Below are 19,667 nucleotides of genomic sequence, written 5' to 3'. Positions count from 1 at the left end.
GTTAGAAAAACATTTAACATTTTAAATTACATTCATGCAAATATATATTTTCAACCTCATAAGTGTACCAAGGTTGCTCAACGTTTATTGGAGCGCAGAGCAAAAAGGGGCGGGGCTTATGAAGGGGCTGTTACAGCATAATAAGGTATGTTATTTCTGAATAGCAGACAGTTACCATGGATGCAGATCTGATCATACACTCTGGGGGAGCAATAAATTCATTTTTTTAAATCAATAAAATAATTATTAGATTCATATTTTGTATCAAATTATTGTTTTTTTTTGATAAGTAACTGTAATAAGCAACTCAACGGTGTTATTTTGTCATTGGAATTAGACTATAGTTGTAGACAAATACAAGAATAAATACTTAAATCTGCTCACAACATCATAGAGTGTTATAAACCATCAATCTAATGTTTATAACTGCTTATACTTACAGGGGCTTAACGTAAAGTGTTAACCTATTTTTTTTATACAGAATGATTGTGTGCATTTATAATAATGTCATGATTTCAAGATCATATTTTTGAATGTTTTTGTGTTGACTGGACTGTCACTTACATCTGACGCTGTTTTTACGTCTATCAGAGGACGTTCACGTCTAATGATGACCATTACTTTGATATGACATCAGGTCTTGCTGAATATTCCTTCAGTGGTGTTTTTAGACAAAGTACATTTTAATAGATTTTTTATTTTATTTTTTGTAAAATGTGCTTTTTAAATACTTTTTTCTAAATAAACGACAACGCAACAAGCAGTGTAGCCTGAACTTTCTTAACACTTCTGTGGATAGATAGAAATTTTTGTGTACTTATGATCAAACACTTTGCTCTCAGAGATATAATGAATACCTTAAACCAGTGGTTCCCAACCTTTATCAGCAAAACACAATGAATTCAAGTACCCCTTAATACACTTAACATCCTCATCAACAAGGGGGGTTGCCAGGCCTTCTTGATTTTAAAGGGTAAGAAAACTTTTTCAAAAAAATCTACAGTAGGCCCACAGTACCAGTTTGGACTGATGTCTCATTCAATGTTTTTCTTTTCTTTTTTTTTAAATAAGAAATTGTTCATATTATACAAAGAGCGTGAAAAAGCTATCATAAAAGCAAAACATGGCTACTTTGAAGAATCTAAAATATGAATAGCTAAAACACTTGTAGGTCGACAGGTGTGTAGGAGAAGACTATGGTTCGTCAATAAAAAGCAGAAAGACTCTCACGCTGTCTTCTCTACTTGCAATCCAAGATTTTATAACGTCATTAAATCTTTGACTGCATGTACAGAAGACAGTGTGCGAGAGTCTTTTTGCTTTTTAAGAGTCTAAAATATAAAACAAATTCTTGTTCACACAAACTTCATACAGTTATTTCATTCACTTTTTGGGTTAATTGTCCAGTCAGTCAGTTATTCTGTACTCTTATTGTGTTTTTGTATCCTAAGATAAATGTTCCATAATGAACACCGACATTTATTTCAACCATCTGCCACTTATAGCTAACTATTAAATATTTATCCATTACTTTCAGACAACTGTAGACCTTTTTCACAGCAGACATTTTGACATGAACTGGTCCTGGGAGTCAGATATAAAGCTGTTAATTCTGGGATTTAAACACCTCCGTCATATTTCAGGTAACAGCAGGCACTTGTCATCTCCGCCTGGTGTCAGCAGGTGGAGTTTGGACCACATTGATCAGACATCACTCATAAACCACAAAGTCTCTGTGCTGCTGCATCAAACCTCCAGTTCTTGTTTAACAGCGGCAGAAGAAAGTCAGTGTGGAACAACAGTGAGAAGGTATTTGAAAATTCATTAGTTTTAAGTTAATTTGATATGTTTTTTGTTTACCTTCTTTATTGGAATTTATGTCAGACATAATGTAGTTCTTTGAAACTGTTTATAACAAATAGGTCAAGTTAGGAGCGAATGTGAAGCTCAATGTCTACACTTTGTCTGCTAACTAAATTAATAAAACGTTACATTGTTTAGTCACAAAAAAGGTTCCAAAATATTACATTGTTTTGTAACAAAAAAAGGTTACAAAATGTCACATCGTTCGTTAGCTACTGAAAAAGTTTACAAGATGTTACATTGGTTGTTTGTTTTTTTAGCTAAAAGGTTAACAAAACTTACATTGTTCGCTAACTAAAAGACAGGAAGTTAAGTTAAATCTCCTTAAGTTTAAAGATAACACCATCACATTTTAAATTGGAGTTTAAAGTTTTGATCTAACATAATTATTTGATCTAAGTTTTGAGTAAAAACTAAACTGAGATTTAAAGAGAGGTTTAAATTTAAAGTTTCTTTATTTATTCTTTATTTAAGGTATGGTGCATCATAATTTAAAGTTAAGCTTTCATCGGGTTTGGAAACTAACTGTAATAGTTTTGCTGTCTAAATTGTCAAGATTTTAATACTGAATATCTATAAAGTGGACTCACAGGACCGTTGGTGCTTAAAGTGCTCCTAATATAAGAAGATCTTTGATACGGGCATTTCAGAGCATCTGGTCAATCTCAGTGGATTTGACCGTAAAAACGTCATTTAATGTAGAAAGAAAGACAGTCAGATAAAAAGGTAATTTTCTTGTGGGAAACTTCTCACTGTGGTTAACATACGTGTCCTGTCTTTTGCTGAGACGTGAGTTTTATCAGGGGAACTATTTAACTTGTCTCTTTGGTCAGTCTCGTTCTGTTTAATGTGAACTTGAACCTGTGTGGTTTGCAGTTCTTGAACTTCCTACTCAGCAGTCTTAAGTTAGAAACTCAAAGTAGACACAGTGTTGCTGCATTGAGTAGATTCACTTCTGTCAGGACAACTTACTGAAGGCAGTACGGTAAGACATTTACTGACATATTTAAGAAAACAGACCTCACTTATTGTCCAGTTTTACCTGTCAAGTCAAATAAAATGTGACTATATCATGATTTTATCACTTATCTTTTTATCTGTGTTGATTTTCACAATTATTCTCTGATATTTGCTTTCAGTATTGCTTGTTGTATTTCGTGCATGATATTCAAGATAGTCGTCTTTTTTGTGTTTTCATACTTGGAGATGAAGATTTCCCAGCTCATCTGTCAAAATGTTGATACTAAATATCGAACATATCAAACTGAAAAGGAACTGTCCACCAGTGATGTGAATATGTTGCATAAATGTAATGAAACTGTCAGAATTTGTGGGTGATTTTTGCCGTAAGTGACCTTTTGGTTGAAAGTGCAGATACAGACAAGAAATAAAAGGGGAAGAGAAAGCTCGACGCCAGCAGGTAGACCTTTTACTTATTATAGTCATGTGAAAAGTTATATTAATATAAACGTGTATTGACTAGACCTTGAAAAAGAATGTTTTGTGGTAAAAAAAAAAAAAATAATAATTCGGGTAGTTTCTCTTTTTCAAAGTGCCTAGCTCAACAAAGAAAAAAAAACTATGTGCAAATTCATAACATAAAGTCTGTTGATTCCTGCTGACATTAAATAACTATTTAAAGTGAGAATATTCAAAATTTGAAAGAAGAAATAAAATAATTTCTCTTCCAATTGAAAAGCTCAATTCATTATCAATAAATTACACTGTTGTCCAGTTTAATAAACTCAGAGGTTTAGTTGCTGCAGACTGACTTGGTCTGTCATGACCAGGAGCTTTTTTATGTTTTTAAGACTGAGGATGAATATTCTAAGGTTGACCTCCCTGCTCATCTTTCACAGCTTAGACACTAAACATAACTAACATATTAGCTGAAAATTAATTTGGGTGGGTTATTTTGGCATTTTTGTGGTTGAAAGTAGAGCAACATACAGGAAACATGGGGGAAGAGACAGCAGTGTAACAACATGTAGACCATTTACAGACTGCTTATAGGCAGATGCACAGTTTTATTAGCCAGCCGGACAGATTGGACGGATTGTGAGACAAAGGGCCCCAGGACACAGACATGTGAAAGGCCTCATCATTTCTCATGCATAGGAGCATGAAACAGACTTTTTGGTTGTTTTGCCTCTTTTTGTAGTTGCTTTGCATCTCTTTATGGTAATTTTGTAGTTATTTTTTCTCTCTTTGTGGTTCTTTTGCATCTTCATGTAGTTTTTGTTTTTTGTCTCCTGGAGGCGATTTTGTGTCTCTGTAGTTGTTCTGTGTCTCTTTGTGCTTTTTGTGGTTCTTTTGCATCTCTTTGTGGGCATTTTATATCTCCTTGTGGTCTTTGTAGTTGGTTAATGTCTTTTTGTAGTTATTGTACATTTTGCAGGTGAAGCCCAGAAGGTGGCCCCTGACCCTGCGGGCCCCTGAACCTTTGCTCTGTAGGCCCATTCAATAATCCATCAATGCATGTAACATATGCATTGATATTTTACCCTTAAAAAGAAAGTATGCTCATCATTCAAGCAGAAGTGAAACCTTAAAAATATGGCGTCCCCCTTCCTTCAAACACTCAGTTCAACAAAGAAATGAATCCTTAAAATCTATAGGTCCAAATTAATTGCAAGCATCTAACAATTCTAAGAGCCTTAAAAGAATTCATTTAAAATTTGAGAGGAGTCATAACTCAAAAAGTGGCTCAACATTAAAAACACTGCAGGCTAATTTACAAACTGAAAGTTTATTTTTGTTCCCTCTTTTCAGTGATCAGAGATGCAGGTTCCTCTTCTGATCTTAGACACGCTGGATGAGCTGGGTGCAGATGAGTTCAAGAGGTTTCGGTGGAGCCTCACTCAGCCAGTGCTGGACGGGTGTCAGCCCCTTCGTAAGGGCCATCTGGAGAACGCAGACCGGCAGGACACCGTCGGTAAGATGATCGACAGCTACGGTGAGGAAACAGCCGTGAACATCGCTATTGAGATCCTGAAGAGGATGAACCACAACAACGCTGCCGAGAAGCTGAGGAGGTCGTATGCAGGTGGGACAGATCATAGGTTTCTAGATGAGGTTAGAAAGTGCTTGAAAATGTTTATTTTGTAGTTTCTCTGAGGCTGATATATGAGCCAAAGCTTCTGTCTTCCTGACACATCACATAATTGCCAGAAAATTCCAGTTTTCTGAAATTTACGTGTTTATTGGACCTTTTGACAAAATACAAAAATCCTGTTCTATTTACATATATCATATTTTGTTTGTATAATATTTGTTACACCAGGCATTCATGACAAGTCATTGATTGCAATCATTTTTATTTTAGAAACAAAAACAAATATTGTGCTTTTGGAAATCTTAAAATGACATTTCAATCCTTAATTTCTTATCTTATCTACCTGCTGAGCCATATTTGATACTCACATTTTCAACACAATTTTACAGTAAAATAAGCCACAAAATATTAAGTGATTATAGGTTGTTTTAATACAGTAAATATTAATTGTGAAGTATTAGCAGATTAGTATTAGAGTGACGACATGGAGGCAGCCATGTTGGATTTTGCAGGCCAGCTGCTGCCTGCAGTGTGCTGATAATCCAGCAGAGGGCAGAAGACACTTCTCAGATTGCATCCAACAGGGCTGCGATCAGCCCTGACAAAACGCAACAAAATATTTACTTAAACAGAAAATGTGCTGTGTTGAACACCCAGCGCACCGCACTACAACGTCTTTTTAGTGCAGTGGTGTTTACATACACAGCGCTGCTGATTGGGCAACAACTAGCAGCATCCACCAAATGAGAGAAAACGTCAAAGCCTGTTCCACACTGTTTAAAGGAAAAATGTGCTGGTCAATCTGGAAACCGCAGCGAATCGGTGCACACCATTTTCAGATTGAATGTGTCCCATATTTTTTAAGGAAAGTATTAATCGTTTGGTCTCAGAAACTAATGTATCAGGCATGATATGAATAGCTTTAAAGGGTTAATTCTGCAAAAGTCCTGTTCTCAGTGTGGAATTACTCTGTTTCTGTCTTTCATCACCAGGAGCATCATCAGCTGCACAAAACCCTGTTCCAGCGCCTTCCTCCTCCTCTTCTCCCGGTTCAACTCCCGCTGGCAGTGCCTCAGTTTCTGCGCAGGGTAGAAATGTTATTGTGGCACCCACCATCCAAGGCACCACCTCTGGTATAGCAATCAACATGAACATAAACTCACAGTAAATGGCTCTGTCATTGATGCTGAATGGTTTCACGCCTCATTAAAATTTTAAACAAATCGTTCATGTTGCTAAATTTGAAAGTGTCTTTTTCAAGCTGAATCTCCTACACCAGAGGGGATTCTTAATATTAAGTTGACTGATTTATGCAGACATAAATTAAACTGTATTAAAAGCTACTACAAGGAGGTTTTTAACTGGTTATGAAACCGTTTGAGTTCAATACTGATGCTTCTACATGACCTGCATGAGCAAACAAAACCATCCACGAGAAGACAGCCATGATGAAATTCAAATTCATCAAGTGGCCACAAACATGTCTCCATAAATGTTAATGTAGCTCCATGTCTGCTGGATGAAAACAAACAACAATTTGCTTAAAGGTTTGCCAAGATGGAACTGTGATACTGCATGTCAGTGTTCTGTTTAAAGTTTATTTCCACCCCAATCAGTTAAAGCTATAACATGTAACTTTTCTGTATTAAAATGTATAAAAACATTATATGTATGCTGTATATTTTGTTGAATTGTGTACTGATATTGCCCCAAATGTTTCCAACAATGTTTAAAGGCAGAAGGTTCTGTAATTCATTCAGTTTAACAGTCTGTTTCGGACTAGCTGCTAGCTGCTATAACTTCCAAGAAAACATGGGATACATTAAAGAGTGACGAAACGTAACATGAATAAAACTTATATACATTACCTCATCGATAAACATGATTTATGCCTGAGTCATGTCAGATAGATTTTCATTGGCAAAAGTGCTTGTTTAATGATTCTACAACTGCTTTACTACTTATACTTTAGGACATCATCAAACTACATCTTTCGATATTGATTTGACGAGACAGAGACCCTCTAGTGGCAGAACTTACATATTGTGCATTTAAATGTAAAGATTTGCTGCTTTTCTTTGTTATTTAAATGAAAAGTCTTCAGGTGATGGACTGTTAGTTTGGCAAGTCAAGCAATTTTGGAAACGTCTTTTGGAAGCTGGGAATTCGTGAGGAGGATTTTTTTTTTTTCACTTTTTTTAAACAAACATTTAACAAACTAAAAGAGTTATAATGAAAATAATCAGCAGATTAATCAATAATGAAAATAATTGTTAGCTGTAGCCTTAGTTTAAAGCTTATTTCCACAGACTGAATGCAGGTTTTTGGCTTTGGTTCTCTAGATTTGTTTTATTGTTGGGATTTTTTTTTTTTTTTTTTTTTTTTTTTTTTTTTTTAAATTGGCCGGTTTCTATTTTTGTGAGCCATGTAGTGCTGCAAATACAGTTTTAACATTTAAACTACAAATGTGAAGTTTGGCATAAAATAAGAAAAATAAAAAAAATTGCTTTAATGTAAAATAAATTTACTTCCACGTGTCAAAGATGTTAAACATCACAACTTTTCTTCTGCGTACACTGTAACCCATCTGACGTGGAGGGTCATTCACGTGAGCACTTTGAGCCGGAAACTCACTGTCAAAAATCTGAACCACGTGACCAAATCTAGGGCAATATTACAAGGATATGTCAGGACCGTAAAGGTGAAAAACTCCACAAATAACGCACGTCTATGGATTGTTCATGTGGAGAGATATTATAACTCACATTTATCTTATTTTTCGGAATATTCTCCTACACGGAATCTGCCTCTGAAACATATGTCAGTGTAGAGGCACGTAATAGTGCATTCATGTGCTATCGGAATAATAGGAAAAATGAATTGCCGACTGAAAATTCACGCGAATGCCCCTTCAAGTTGGAACAACGACTCGGAAAGTTGGAGAAAAATTTGTTACACAAGTTGCTAAGTTGTTGTCTGTGGACGAGAGTACAAGTTTGTTTAATAACGTTTTATGAATTCAGGTATTGCATTGCACTTGTTGGTCACAAGTAATTTGTAATATAGTATTAAATTGTAACCATTACTTGTTGTCCATATCGAGTGACCTAAATTAATTACAAATGCTATTTATTAGCATTAACTCTGATAACAAGTCCCCCACTATTAGCAGAATCCATACTGTTTCAACTTTACAATTTATAAGCACATGAACACAGCAAAGGGACCGCCAGTGGAGTACCTGAATGCACCACGAGCCTGCAGCGGCGACATTGATGACGTCGTTGCCCATACCTTGTGCAATGTTTTCTTCTTGGATTCAACACCAGGAAGCGAGAGTTTGCCATCTACAGGCTAGCTGCGGTTACCTTAACGCGATGAAAGCACAAAAGAATCGGAAAACATAACATTAATTCCTCTATTTTGATAATAAACGAGGCAATTAAAGAACTGAAGCTCTGAATTTAAGGATTAACATCCCTGGAACTCACCTCGTACCCTGTTGAGGTTGCTAGCTAGCTTGCTGTTTAGCCATCTGGCAGGATTGTCGCTTGCTAACATTAGCACTTTAGTTCCCGTTAGCCAGTTGGTAACTGCCTGGTGATGGCTGTGGCACATAGAGGTTGTGTCGTGGCTGGATATTTACTCGTACTCCTGCTGGTTGGGTGCAAAGCGAGGATACACAAGCTCACACTGACGGTAAGGCGACTGTCCCAAACCACGGTTATGTTAGCTAGGGAGCTAACGTAAAGTCCTCCAGACGGCATTTTATTAGTCACGTTAGCTTGTTTGCTTCAATTATCTTAGACAGACGCTAGATAATCCAAACATGGAGTCGTGTTGTTGTGACAATATAAAACTCGGATTTAAGAAATAAATTAACCGTCAGATATGAGGATATCAGCAGCTATATGAGCTAAACTGTTTGTGGAATTGAGATGTGCTAGGCTAACTGTTTGCCACATCAGCTCAGGCCATTCACTTTTTATTTGTTCTTCTTCACAGAATGACACTCGAAAATTCGTCGACCTCAACAACTTTGGATTCTATGCTAATGCGACTCTGGATGTCAACCTCACTTCTTTGCGCCTCCCTGAACAGCTGGTAGACTACAACACATTCCCTGTAAGATGTGTTTGTTTGTTTATTCGTTTATTTATGTTCTGTTTATTTGTATATGGAATAAGTGTGTCACATAAATAAAGCAGTCAGTTTGCAATTTCGTGTACCTAGATGGCTCTTAGAAGAAACAGTTCAACCTAAAATTCTAAATACATATTTTTTCTCTTACCTGAAGTGTAATTTATTATCAACATAGATAGTTTTAGTGTGAGTTGCAGAGTTTTGGAGACATCAGTTGTAAAGATGTCTGCCTTTTCTTGAATATAATGAGATGAAAGCACTGATGGTCGTCCCTATAATAATGTCACAGTTATGATAGTGAGGTCTAAAATGTCATTTTCTCTGTCATGCACCGTGTCAGAAGGATGCAAGTTAGATTTTAGTGATGTAAAGGTCAGCACCAGCATCAGCAAACTCTTGTTTGTTTATTTTCCCTTCATAATTCATACTCGGCTTATTCACTTCATATTTTTCCCTGGTCCTCCACACCCCCCTGCAGTCACTCTGTGCCCTCCCAGCAGGAACTGATCCACAGTTTTTATAACCACTTAACTAATCCTACAATTCCACCTGATCAGCTGTGGTACTTTGTTTTATACTGTGAACATGCTGTTTAATTGATTGAGTTAACCATTTGCATACAGTAGGCATCTGCCCTGTCAAGCCAAGCCCACAGATGCTTTATTTTATTAGTTTATTATTATTGTCATGTGTAGATAAACTATTTTAGTAAAGTTAATCAAATTTTTATCAGTCAAATGAATTACAAAAAAGAGTTAGATGAGCAAAAACTTTTTTCCAGTATGATGGCAGTGATAATGGCTTGTAAACTTTGATTAAACAGCATCTTATACTGACATCCTTATTTCTTTATACTCAAACTTTATGAGTATTAATTGAATGTAAACATCAAGAAGCGTATTTAAACATTTTGCTGATCCATTTATAAGTTGGAGAGTTATTTTATATTTAGATGCTTTTTGTCTTGAGTATTTAAAGAGTACCCTGGGCTGTCTTGCCCCTGAGGTAGTTTGGTGGAGCGATTATGTTTTTCCAGCAGCAGAATCACAAGTGAGCTGATTTGCATTGTAGCTTGTGGGGTGAGTGGCTTCACCTGTGGTGTTTTGACTGCTTATTTTATTGTGGCCTTTTTTTTAAGTGGATGCAGAACATTGGAGCTCTTAAATGGAGCCTGAGTTACACTTAGTGTGGCAGGCTGATTGATTGGTCAGACCATTATCTGGCATTTTGATAAAGACTAATCAGCATTGGCCTCAGTCACCATTGTTGTTTCTCAGTGATAACACATTTTTTCCCATCCTAAATGCCAGCTAATCTAATCTAAGACTGGTAATAATTTAATGTAGAATAATGCAGTTGAGTAACGTCTCTTCTGACATACAATGCCCTATTCTCTCTCAAATACCAGTCATATTCTGAAATCTAGGGCTGCACCCAACTCAGAACTTTGTCTTTGAATTTTGTTTTGCCGACAGCTCGTCACCCGCCCTCTTTCTGTCGCTCTTCTCCGCTTCCATCAGTTAGTTTTGTGGTTTGTTAGTTTGGTGATTTTGAGACTCGGTGTGTAATGTTTATAGCCTGTCATGCTGTTGCATTGCTCTGTGTACACTGACACAGTTTAAAAAAACAAGAACTGAAACTAGTTTACCAGCCACTTGTTTCACCCTCTGTCATCAGCACATGTTGTCTCATTGATTTTTAATAAGTGTGCCAGCTGACATAAAAATATATTAATGATTCCCCTTATTTATAGGTAGTTAGTTCCTCACTGAAATGATATCCCTGTGCAGTTTGGAAGTTTCGGTCTGTTTAATCCTGTCATTGTCACCAAAACAAAAATTTTCTTTGGTTATTTTTTGGCGCTGTGTACTTGTGACAATCTTTTTCTATTGCCCCTTGAGTCATTTCACTCACTTTAACTTTTCTGATCTTAATTTGGGGTTTATATTGCGCTTTATTGTCCTACTTATAATTTGTGGATTTAAATAGTCTTTTTATTGTTATTTTTGCGTGGACCCCAGGAAGACTAGTGACCGCTTTACAGAAGCTAATGGGAATCCAACAAAGAATAAAGAATATTGTAATGCACACTGATGAATTAATGATTAATGATGTCTAAACCAAGATGTTACTGGGTACTATAATCACATATATTAGATTGTACTGTACATGGAATAATGGGATTATACAAAACTTGTATTATGGGGCACGCTGCCCCCTAAATATTTTATGATGCATGTAGTGTTGGATGATGCCACTAAATTGTAAATAGGCCATGAATTAAATATATGTGAAATATTGTATTCATGCTGAATTTCATGTCCTTTTGACCCACTGACAGACCACATTTATGACTCTCTTTAGGTGGGTTTCAGCCTCTCCAGGTCACGTATCAATGGACTCTTGTCCTTCACAGTGAGTAAACCCAGTCATGGATTTTTTTGTGGAACATAACGGATACTGATACATCAGACTACTGATAATACAGCGCAGGTTTGGTGGTGAGATGTGCGGTGGTCTGTTCAGATATGTTTTCTGACCGTTTGTTGTGATTTTTTTTTTCTCCAGGCAGAGGAGCCGGAGACATGCCCGCTCACTCTCACAAAGACGACCAACAACGAACCTGTCATTTTTTTTCTTATTGATATCAAGACGCTCAGGTGTGTACTTTTGAGCAGAAGTTTTTAGACGTGCGTATTACTGTGCCCTGACAGCGAAATGTGAAATTGGTCTGTATAATGTGTGATGTTTGTTTTTGTAGCGTCAATGTGAAAATTATGGGTGAACCAGACAACATCTTGTACGCAAAGCCGAAAGCTGACGCAGCTAAAGGTCAGTGTTGCTCACACTTTTCTTACACGATTTTTCCCAAAATCATCAGAGGTTTTGCTTTTCTTTGCAGTCATATTTAAGCACTAGAATAAATGACGGAATCATTTTAGGCAGACTTAACTTTGAAATATCTTGTGAGAATTTAAAAATAGCTCAATATAACAATATAACAGGTGGCTTTGTGTGTCCTGTACCTGTATTTGTTTCCTGTAGGTGACAGGAAGACCAGGGAGGCTCCTGTGAATCCAGAACAGAATAAATCATCAGAGGGTGGCAAAAGTGCAGAGGAACCAAAGGACAACAAGTCCGGGGAGCCAAAGAAAGTAGAACCGAAAGAAGATAAGCCAGAACCTGCAGATGAACCTAAGAAAGTGGAGGAAAAGGAATTCGAGGTAAAAAGTATTTGTGTGTCTGTCTGTCTGTCTGTCTGTCTGTGATTTATTCATAAAATCAATTTTCTAATCTGTATTTGCTTCTAGCTGAAGAATATGAAGCAGCTGACTTTAGCTTTGGACAAAGCTAATGGCTCCTACAGCTTCAGTGTAAGTACACCTTTCTTAACCAGTACATGTGATGTAAAACACTGTTTGATGTGGTTTACTGTTGCGTGACATATTCCTGTTTGTCCCTCCTCCACAGTTCCACATGGTGTTCGGACCGCTGGCGCAGGGTTTGTACAGCCTCAAGTTCCACTACTGTCAGAACAGGTCCCCTGGAATTAATCTCCCCTACTCGTTCACTGTAAGTTGAGTGTTTCTGTGTTTGGTCATGCGTCCTCAGGTGTGTGCGTGTGTTAACCTGAACGTGCCCTCTGCAGGTGGACGTGATAGAGAGGAATCCGGGCGGCGAATTCCTGTCTGCGGCAGAAATTCCTCTGTCTCGCCTTTACATCGGTATGGCTGGAGTCTTCTTCACCGCTGCCATGGTCTGGGTGTACACACTCATGAAGCACAGGTACACATCCGTACAGGCACACTGACATGTATGCTTACAATGTTGTGTAGCACAACATTTACAGCTTCCTTATTTAAAGATTACTTTTCAGAGTCTGTGGACATCAATCCCCTAAATAAAAAAGAGCTATGTGCCAGCTGTTGATAGACTTTTAGCAGCCTATAGGTTGCTCTACTACATTCTAAGTTAATCCCTTTCATACATTAACCTTCGAACTTTATGTCAATATTTGCATTGTTTTTATCTAGACACTTTTAGGGGAGAACGTTGGGATAAGTTCTGACTGCCTGGCAAGCTGTTCCAAAACATGCTGAGATGTATGGCAAATGCGTGTTTTGTTACACATAGTGAGCAGACTGTATATTAACCATTTCTAAATGTTAACTGTATTATTTACATTGCTATTATAATGACTGGGTTATGTTGAACTGAATAAGTGCTTTGCTCAGGACGATCCAGTGGTATTTTGTGTGCAGGCAATAGCATTTCAAGAGCTCGAGGTAGTAAAACATGACCTCTAGCTTTTTTTTTTCCTCTGTCCTTCATTACAACATCCACTTTATAACAAGACAAAGAGCTTACAGCCATTTTAGCAGCTCTTTGACCCTGAACCTAGGCACACTGGACCTCATTTACCACTATCTTCCTAAGTTTTTTTGTTCATTTCTTTCTTGAAAAAGAGCCCAAGAAAAGTCCACGTCACATTCATAACACTCTCCTAAACCACAGAATAGTTTGCACCTATGTTCTTATAATCAGTTTTTCCTAATTAGCACAGGTAAATGCCAAAGATCTACTAACCAACCAGCTTTTTAAAATGCATTTCACAGCCACCGTAGGTTCTCCCACACACTTTTAACACTCTGAAAGGGAGGGTGAGACGATGTGTTTTGAAATCACAAGCTCCCCGCTACATGCCGCCAAAAGCTAAGCACTGGCCTTTTCAATATAAAAACCCTTCATTATATGAAATACATTTCCCCCTGTGTGCTTGTTTACAGGTACAGCGTGTTTAAGATCCACTGGCTGATGGCAGCACTGGCCTTCACCAAGTCCACATCACTGGTTTTCCACAGTGTAAGTGCACCATCACCACAGAGCTCAATCTCAAGTTTGTTTTTTAAAGACTTATTTAAAGAGTTTTTTAAATCTGGAACCAAGTCAACCAGCTTTGAGATGAATCGTTACTAGGGCTGCAGCTAATGATTATTTTCTCAATTAATCAATTAGTTGTTTGGTGTATAAATCAATTTCAGTTGCAAGTTTATTTTGTTAGGGTCTTCTTTTTACAGGTTTGCATCAGGTATTGGGTTAAATAAAATACTCTGTCTAGTAAATTAATTATGTTAATTGAATGTCTCTCTTAGATCAACTATCACTTCATCAACACTGAGGGGCATCCTATTGAAGGCTGGGCTGTCATGTATTATATCACACACCTGTAAGTACAGTTCCTCTAGGAGATGCAGTTTTAAGTTATTGAAGACTCCATTTTGGATTTATTTTATTTTTTACAGTTTGTATTAACGTACTTTCCAGGCTCAAGGGGGCTCTCCTGTTCATCACACTGGCACTGATCGGCACCGGCTGGGCTTTCGTTAAATACATCCTGTCTGACAAGGAAAAGAAGATCTTCATGATTGTCATTCCTCTGCAGGTGTGTGTGTGTGTGTGTGAAGACAGCAGCTGTGTGTGATTGTTTACTCTCAGTGAATTTGTTGTGTTGACCTGCTCACCTTTCATCCTCTAGGTCCTGGCTAATGTTGCCTACATCATCATCGAGTCTACAGAGGAAGGCACCAGTGAATACAACCTGTGGAAGGACATCCTCTTTCTGGTCGACCTCATCTGCTGTGGAGCCATCCTTTTCCCTGTTGTCTGGTCAGTGTGTGTGTGTGTGTGTGTGTGTGTTGTCTGCTGTGTAACAGCTACATTTTCCATTTTAAAAAACACACAGAAAAATTGAATTTAGACTAGTTGGGGATTAGTTTATATGTAGGACCTTTGGGGCAAAATAGCACACTTTGAGCACCATGCAACATCTAGTGCCCTATTTTCAGTGCATTGTTGAAGAAAATAATTAAGTTTAACTTACTGACAGCACTAGGAAAGAGAGGTAAGATTAGATTAGAGGAAGTTTCAGGCTTCACGAAGCTGAACAAAGTCCCCTGAGCTGGTTTAATTCTATTTTAAGAAGGAGTGAGACTAATCACACACTTGTTTCATCACCACAAAGCCTATGGTGTTTCGATAATTGTGCACCCAAAGTTTCTCCATTTGTTGCCCCTCCATCAGATTTAAATGAAACTGTTCAAGAGAAAACACAGGACATCTCCCAGTGAGTTTAATCGGGATTGTTCAAAGCCATCTTGAGTTATGAGCAAATATGTGATAGGCTCACTATTGGCCCACACCAATCGGCATAACACTTCAGATTCACCTGCAGAGCAAGCACCGAAACTGGTGAAATTCTGTCTAGTGTGTTTTAACAAGTTTTTGGTATTTGTGACGGGCTTAAAATGCTTGGGTAGACCTGTTCTCAAACACCACCTCAAGGTTGCTAAGCCCCACCCATTGTGAGCTTTATTGGTCAAAGTCATTGACATAAATAAAAGATGGACAATAAGTCTCCACTTCCTCCCACTGGCACTGCCATCCTGCACAGTGACATCATTTGGAGCCAGAACACAGTGATTTATGGGTTAAGTAGTTCCTTCACTCTTAAGGTCTTGTACCTTTGCATTTTTATCGGGTTAATTTTTTTTGCTTTGGATCAAATGTTTATGGTCATTATTTATCTCATAGTTGCTTGGCTGGATTCCAGGCTTAAAACACTTCATATATATGGATTTTCTGCACTGTTGAGGGAGTGAGTGAACAGGAAATTCACCTCCAGAACCAGAGCTGTTGAAGAAGTGGGAAGCCACAGTTGAGCTCTATTACAGCACCACCATGTGGCTGATAGGATCATATTTCTTGTGACGTACTTGCACTTCATTTCCAGTCATTGGGCCGAGTTTCATGTTTCTAGCTCATTCCAGCTCATTTTGAGCAATTTCTGTCAGTATTGCAGACAAATAATGATAATAAACCAGCACAAACACAGAATGGTTCTACCCCTCTGGGTCTGAACACTAGTTATTAATTCTGCAGTCCAACATTTCCAGGAATAAACTGACAAATCAAGCCATACATGCGAGTTTGTCCATGATGGTAAATAACATTTTCAGTCTGCGTGCACTCATGTTTGGAGTTCTCAAACATATCTGTCTCTGCAGGTCCATCCGTCATCTACAGGAGGCCTCTAGCACTGATGGCAAAGGTGAGACTCTTGATCAGTTGCAGCCAAAAGGTTTTATGAGTTGCAGAGCTTGTAAGTTTTTTTTTTTAAATTAAATTTGGTCCATGTGTCTTTCAGCTGCCATGAATTTGGAGAAGCTCAAGCTCTTCCGGCATTATTATGTGATGGTAAGAATGAGTCCACCCACCCGCAGGATCTGACCATTATTAGATTGCCGGTGAAATTAAAATGCCAGCTACAGTATTAATAGTTTGCTATCCTAATCGCCTCAGATTGCGAACATTTAATGCTGAAGTTGTTGTTGATGTTGCTGATATTGCTTGAATATTTTTTTAATTACACATTTTTATTATCTGGTGTAAATAATCATTCCACTAATAAATTATACTGAGTCACAGTGTTTGGCAAGGCTGCCACAGGCTTCTCATTCAGCAGAATCACTGCTGCAGAGCCAGAACAACAACACCCCAGACTGTTTGACCTTTTTCTGTCACTAGACTTTGTTGCAAAGCAAGTTTTACTAACCTTGAGCTAGATAATGAGGGAAAGATTCAGTTTAGATTAAAACTGTAACAGCCAGTTTGTGTAATCTTTGACACCGTGTTTTCTTCCTTTTTAGATTGTTTGTTACATCTACTTTACGAGGATCATAGCCATTCTGCTCAAGGTCACTGTGCCTTTCCAGTGGCAGTGGTGCTATGAGGTAAGAAAGCAACAACCTGATTTTATTACTGTGCTGAACACTTGTTTGTAAAAGTCACCCTGTTTCCACTCTGACTCAGCAATGACTGGGCAGAACTGGCTGCAAGTTTTACATGGATATATGCCAGTATAATGCTTGCAAACAAATTACACATTTAAAGCCCATTATTATTTTTTGTGTATATTTCTGCAGTTTATCTGCTTACTTTTGTAACCATTACTGTTAACTTGTTTACTTATGCATTGTGTATAGTATATAGTTTTGATTTGCACGTTAAGTTAACAGTTAACCTTTGTACATTTTGGACATTGTGTGCATTTGATTTGCATCTTATCGATAATCTGCATTTTTTTAATATATTTAGATTTGCATTAGGATATCTGCACTCTTCCTCACTTTGCACTGCAACTGCTGCACAGCAATTTTCCACTGAATAAATGAAATAAAGTTCTGTCTTACCTTATTTAGCGAATGGTCAAGAACACCATTCATCATTATTGGAAGGAGGAAATGATTCAGGCTACACTGATTTAATCATGCAACCTTTTGTGAATCCTGACAACTTTAAGAATGAGTATCAGCACACAGGCTTGTTTATTATGGTCTGATATCAGCACCAAGAAGCTTGTCTGTGTGCTGTTTGGGACAAAATGTTTTTGCACAAAATACACAAAATAAATTTGCAGGTAACTAGAAGCTCAGTAGCTGTGAGCAGTATTTATTTTGTCTTAATAATACTAACGCCTTCTGTCATTCATCGCTCATCTTTCTTCAGTTTCTGGTGGAGGTTTCTACTCTGATCTTCTTTGTGCTGACGGGCTACAAGTTCAGACCAGCGTCCAATAACCCCTACCTCCAGCTTCCCCAGGATGAGGAGGACGTAGAGATGGATGAAGTGTAAGTACGCACTAACACAACTTTGAACGTCTTACGCATTGTCTACACAGGCTGCATCATGAAAGTAAAATGGTTAATGGCTTTGTTTTTGTAGACTCTTAATCCAAAGCTCTTTATATTAAGTAAAGAATATGTGATGAGGATTAATGCTTTCTACTTGCCAGCTCTGTGAACCATTTGATGCAAAATACTTGAGCAAATTATTAGCTCAGTTGGTGTCATTGTTGCATGATAACTACCCAAAAGGACTATTTCACCCCCGAGCTGGTTTGTATATCAGTTACTCACCCTACATTGCCTTCATGTGAACGTAACTCAAGTGTTGTTCATCTGGTCATAGGCTCAGTACTTCTAATACTTCTGTTCATGAGTCGAATCCCTTGTCGCAGGTGAACGAACAAACTAAGTTACTTGAATGAGCTGGTCCTCTCATCACTTGCACTATTGATGCTAAATGCTATGCTTTTTTCAATGTTTTGCTGTGCTCAGGACATTTCACCAACCGAAAACGTTGGTATTTGACATCCTGATACATTAAGAAGCAGCACGGACAAATCCTACTGACTCTTAACTATCAACTAATAATAAAACTTTAATTAGAATTAAACTTTATTCCTGTTTTTACTCTGTTTGTTTATATTTTTTTTATAACTCGTATGTCCTTATATATGCAACTCTTGAATATGAGCAACTGTAATGCAACCAGTTTCCCCCGGGTATCAATAAAGTATTTCTGATTCTGATTCTGATAATAAAGATGAAGTACTAATATTCTAATACATTTCTGGATTGTAGGTCACATTCCTGCAGCTCTCTGTTTAGGTTAAATCAAGGCCAGTGATTATGAGGTTTTATGGATGACTGTCGGTGATGGATATCAGAGAATCACGCTGAGAGTTACATGTATGATGCACCACCAGAGTTATTACTCTGAGAATAAGGCTGTTTATTTGTTTGCATCGGTCAGGTGTAAAGGATCGATCAAAGTTTAACTGAAGTGCTGTTTTTCTTCTCTGTTTTCTCCTTCTGTCCAGAGTGACTGAGTCAGGCGCACTGGAGGGGATTTCCAAAGTCAAGAAAACGTGCAACGGACGTGATCGCCAGAAAGAGTCCACCTTGTGAGCGGGAGGCTTCATCTTTTTGGGGGGGGTGAGGAGGGGGGCCCACTTAAAATCCCCAGGCCAGGTGGTACAGTACACAGGGGGTGCACACGGACCAAGGCTCCCCCACCCCCAGCTTTCCTTTTGAAACTCTTTAAGTGGTTGCAGTGGTCGTTCCCACTGTCTGGCTATGCAAAAAAGAAAAAAAAAAAAAAATAAGACTAACTCTGTTGGACGCTCTCCATTTCCTCGGAAACACCTCCACCCCAGGTTTCGGAAGGAGACGGGCTCCTGCCACACGGACGGGTGGAGAGAAGCGGAAAAGGAGCTCTGATGTTCTTTAGGTTTCCTTTCTCTCTCTGTCTCTATCTCCAAAGATAATTATCATTTTAGAGAAAGACTCACTTTCCATTGTGTTTATATCTGCTATTTAAAATGGTACTTCTGCCTCTTAGCTGTACCTTCTCGTGTGTGATGTGAGTACACGTGTGTGTGTGTGTGGGTGAATGTGAGACAACACAACATTTGGACACAACATTGTTTTTTCCTTCCCTTTGGAGACAACGGCCCGTACTCAGGTAAAAGGCTAATTAGTATATATTTAAAATTTAGGCAACGGTTTAATTCTCTTTCCCACAGTTCAGGGGTCAGTAATGTCCCATTGGTCATTATACAACAGCATCGACACAAAAAAACGGTATAATTGCTCTTTTCTTATATATTTGATTTGTATATTGAAATATATGGATGTAAGAGGTTGTATATTTCAGTATATTTACTTTTTGCATATTGAAATGCTATATTTCAGTATTATTGTTT

At 37.8% G+C, this 19,667-nt stretch overlaps 2 protein-coding genes across 4 annotated transcripts; both read left to right on the top strand.

The window, feature by feature from the left end:
* Positions 1–1,367: 1,367 nt before the first annotated feature.
* LOC146329595 (pyrin domain-containing protein 1-like) lies at positions 1,368–6,931 on the top strand. 3 transcript variants are annotated; one of them, XM_084714866.1, is made up of 3 exons: positions 1,368–1,809; positions 4,636–4,909; positions 5,911–6,930. In XM_084714866.1, exons 2-3 carry the CDS (start codon positions 4,645–4,647, stop codon positions 6,084–6,086), a joined length of 441 nt encoding a protein of 146 aa, XP_084570992.1. In that variant the 5' UTR covers positions 1,368–1,809; positions 4,636–4,644; the 3' UTR covers positions 6,087–6,930. The 3 variants fall into 3 exon arrangements, with proteins under 3 accessions (XP_084570992.1, XP_084570993.1, XP_084570991.1); XM_084714867.1 differs by lacking the exon at positions 1,368–1,809 and adding an exon at positions 2,177–3,283 and having other exon boundaries at positions 5,911–6,931; XM_084714865.1 differs by lacking the exon at positions 1,368–1,809 and adding an exon at positions 2,179–2,848.
* Positions 6,932–8,208: 1,277 nt separating this feature from the next.
* gpr108 (G protein-coupled receptor 108) lies at positions 8,209–19,112 on the top strand. The gene is made up of 18 exons (XM_084714864.1): positions 8,209–8,617; positions 8,924–9,043; positions 11,426–11,476; positions 11,630–11,721; positions 11,823–11,893; positions 12,107–12,285; positions 12,373–12,435; positions 12,533–12,634; positions 12,711–12,847; positions 13,849–13,924; positions 14,215–14,288; positions 14,387–14,504; positions 14,598–14,728; positions 16,126–16,169; positions 16,266–16,315; positions 16,768–16,851; positions 17,627–17,748; positions 18,783–19,112. The coding sequence occupies exons 1-18, from the start codon at positions 8,522–8,524 to the stop codon at positions 18,868–18,870; spliced, it is 1,698 nt and encodes a 565-aa protein (XP_084570990.1). The 5' UTR covers positions 8,209–8,521; the 3' UTR covers positions 18,871–19,112.
* Positions 19,113–19,667: the final 555 nt, after the last annotated feature.

Source organism: Lutjanus erythropterus, chromosome 3 (assembly GCF_056507025.1).
Source record: "Lutjanus erythropterus isolate fLutEry1 chromosome 3, fLutEry1.hap2, whole genome shotgun sequence".
Classification (NCBI taxonomy): domain Eukaryota; kingdom Metazoa; phylum Chordata; class Actinopteri; order Lutjaniformes; family Lutjanidae; genus Lutjanus; species Lutjanus erythropterus.
The sequence above is the reverse complement of the archived record's forward strand: the minus strand, read 5'-3'. Positions and strand labels throughout refer to the sequence as shown.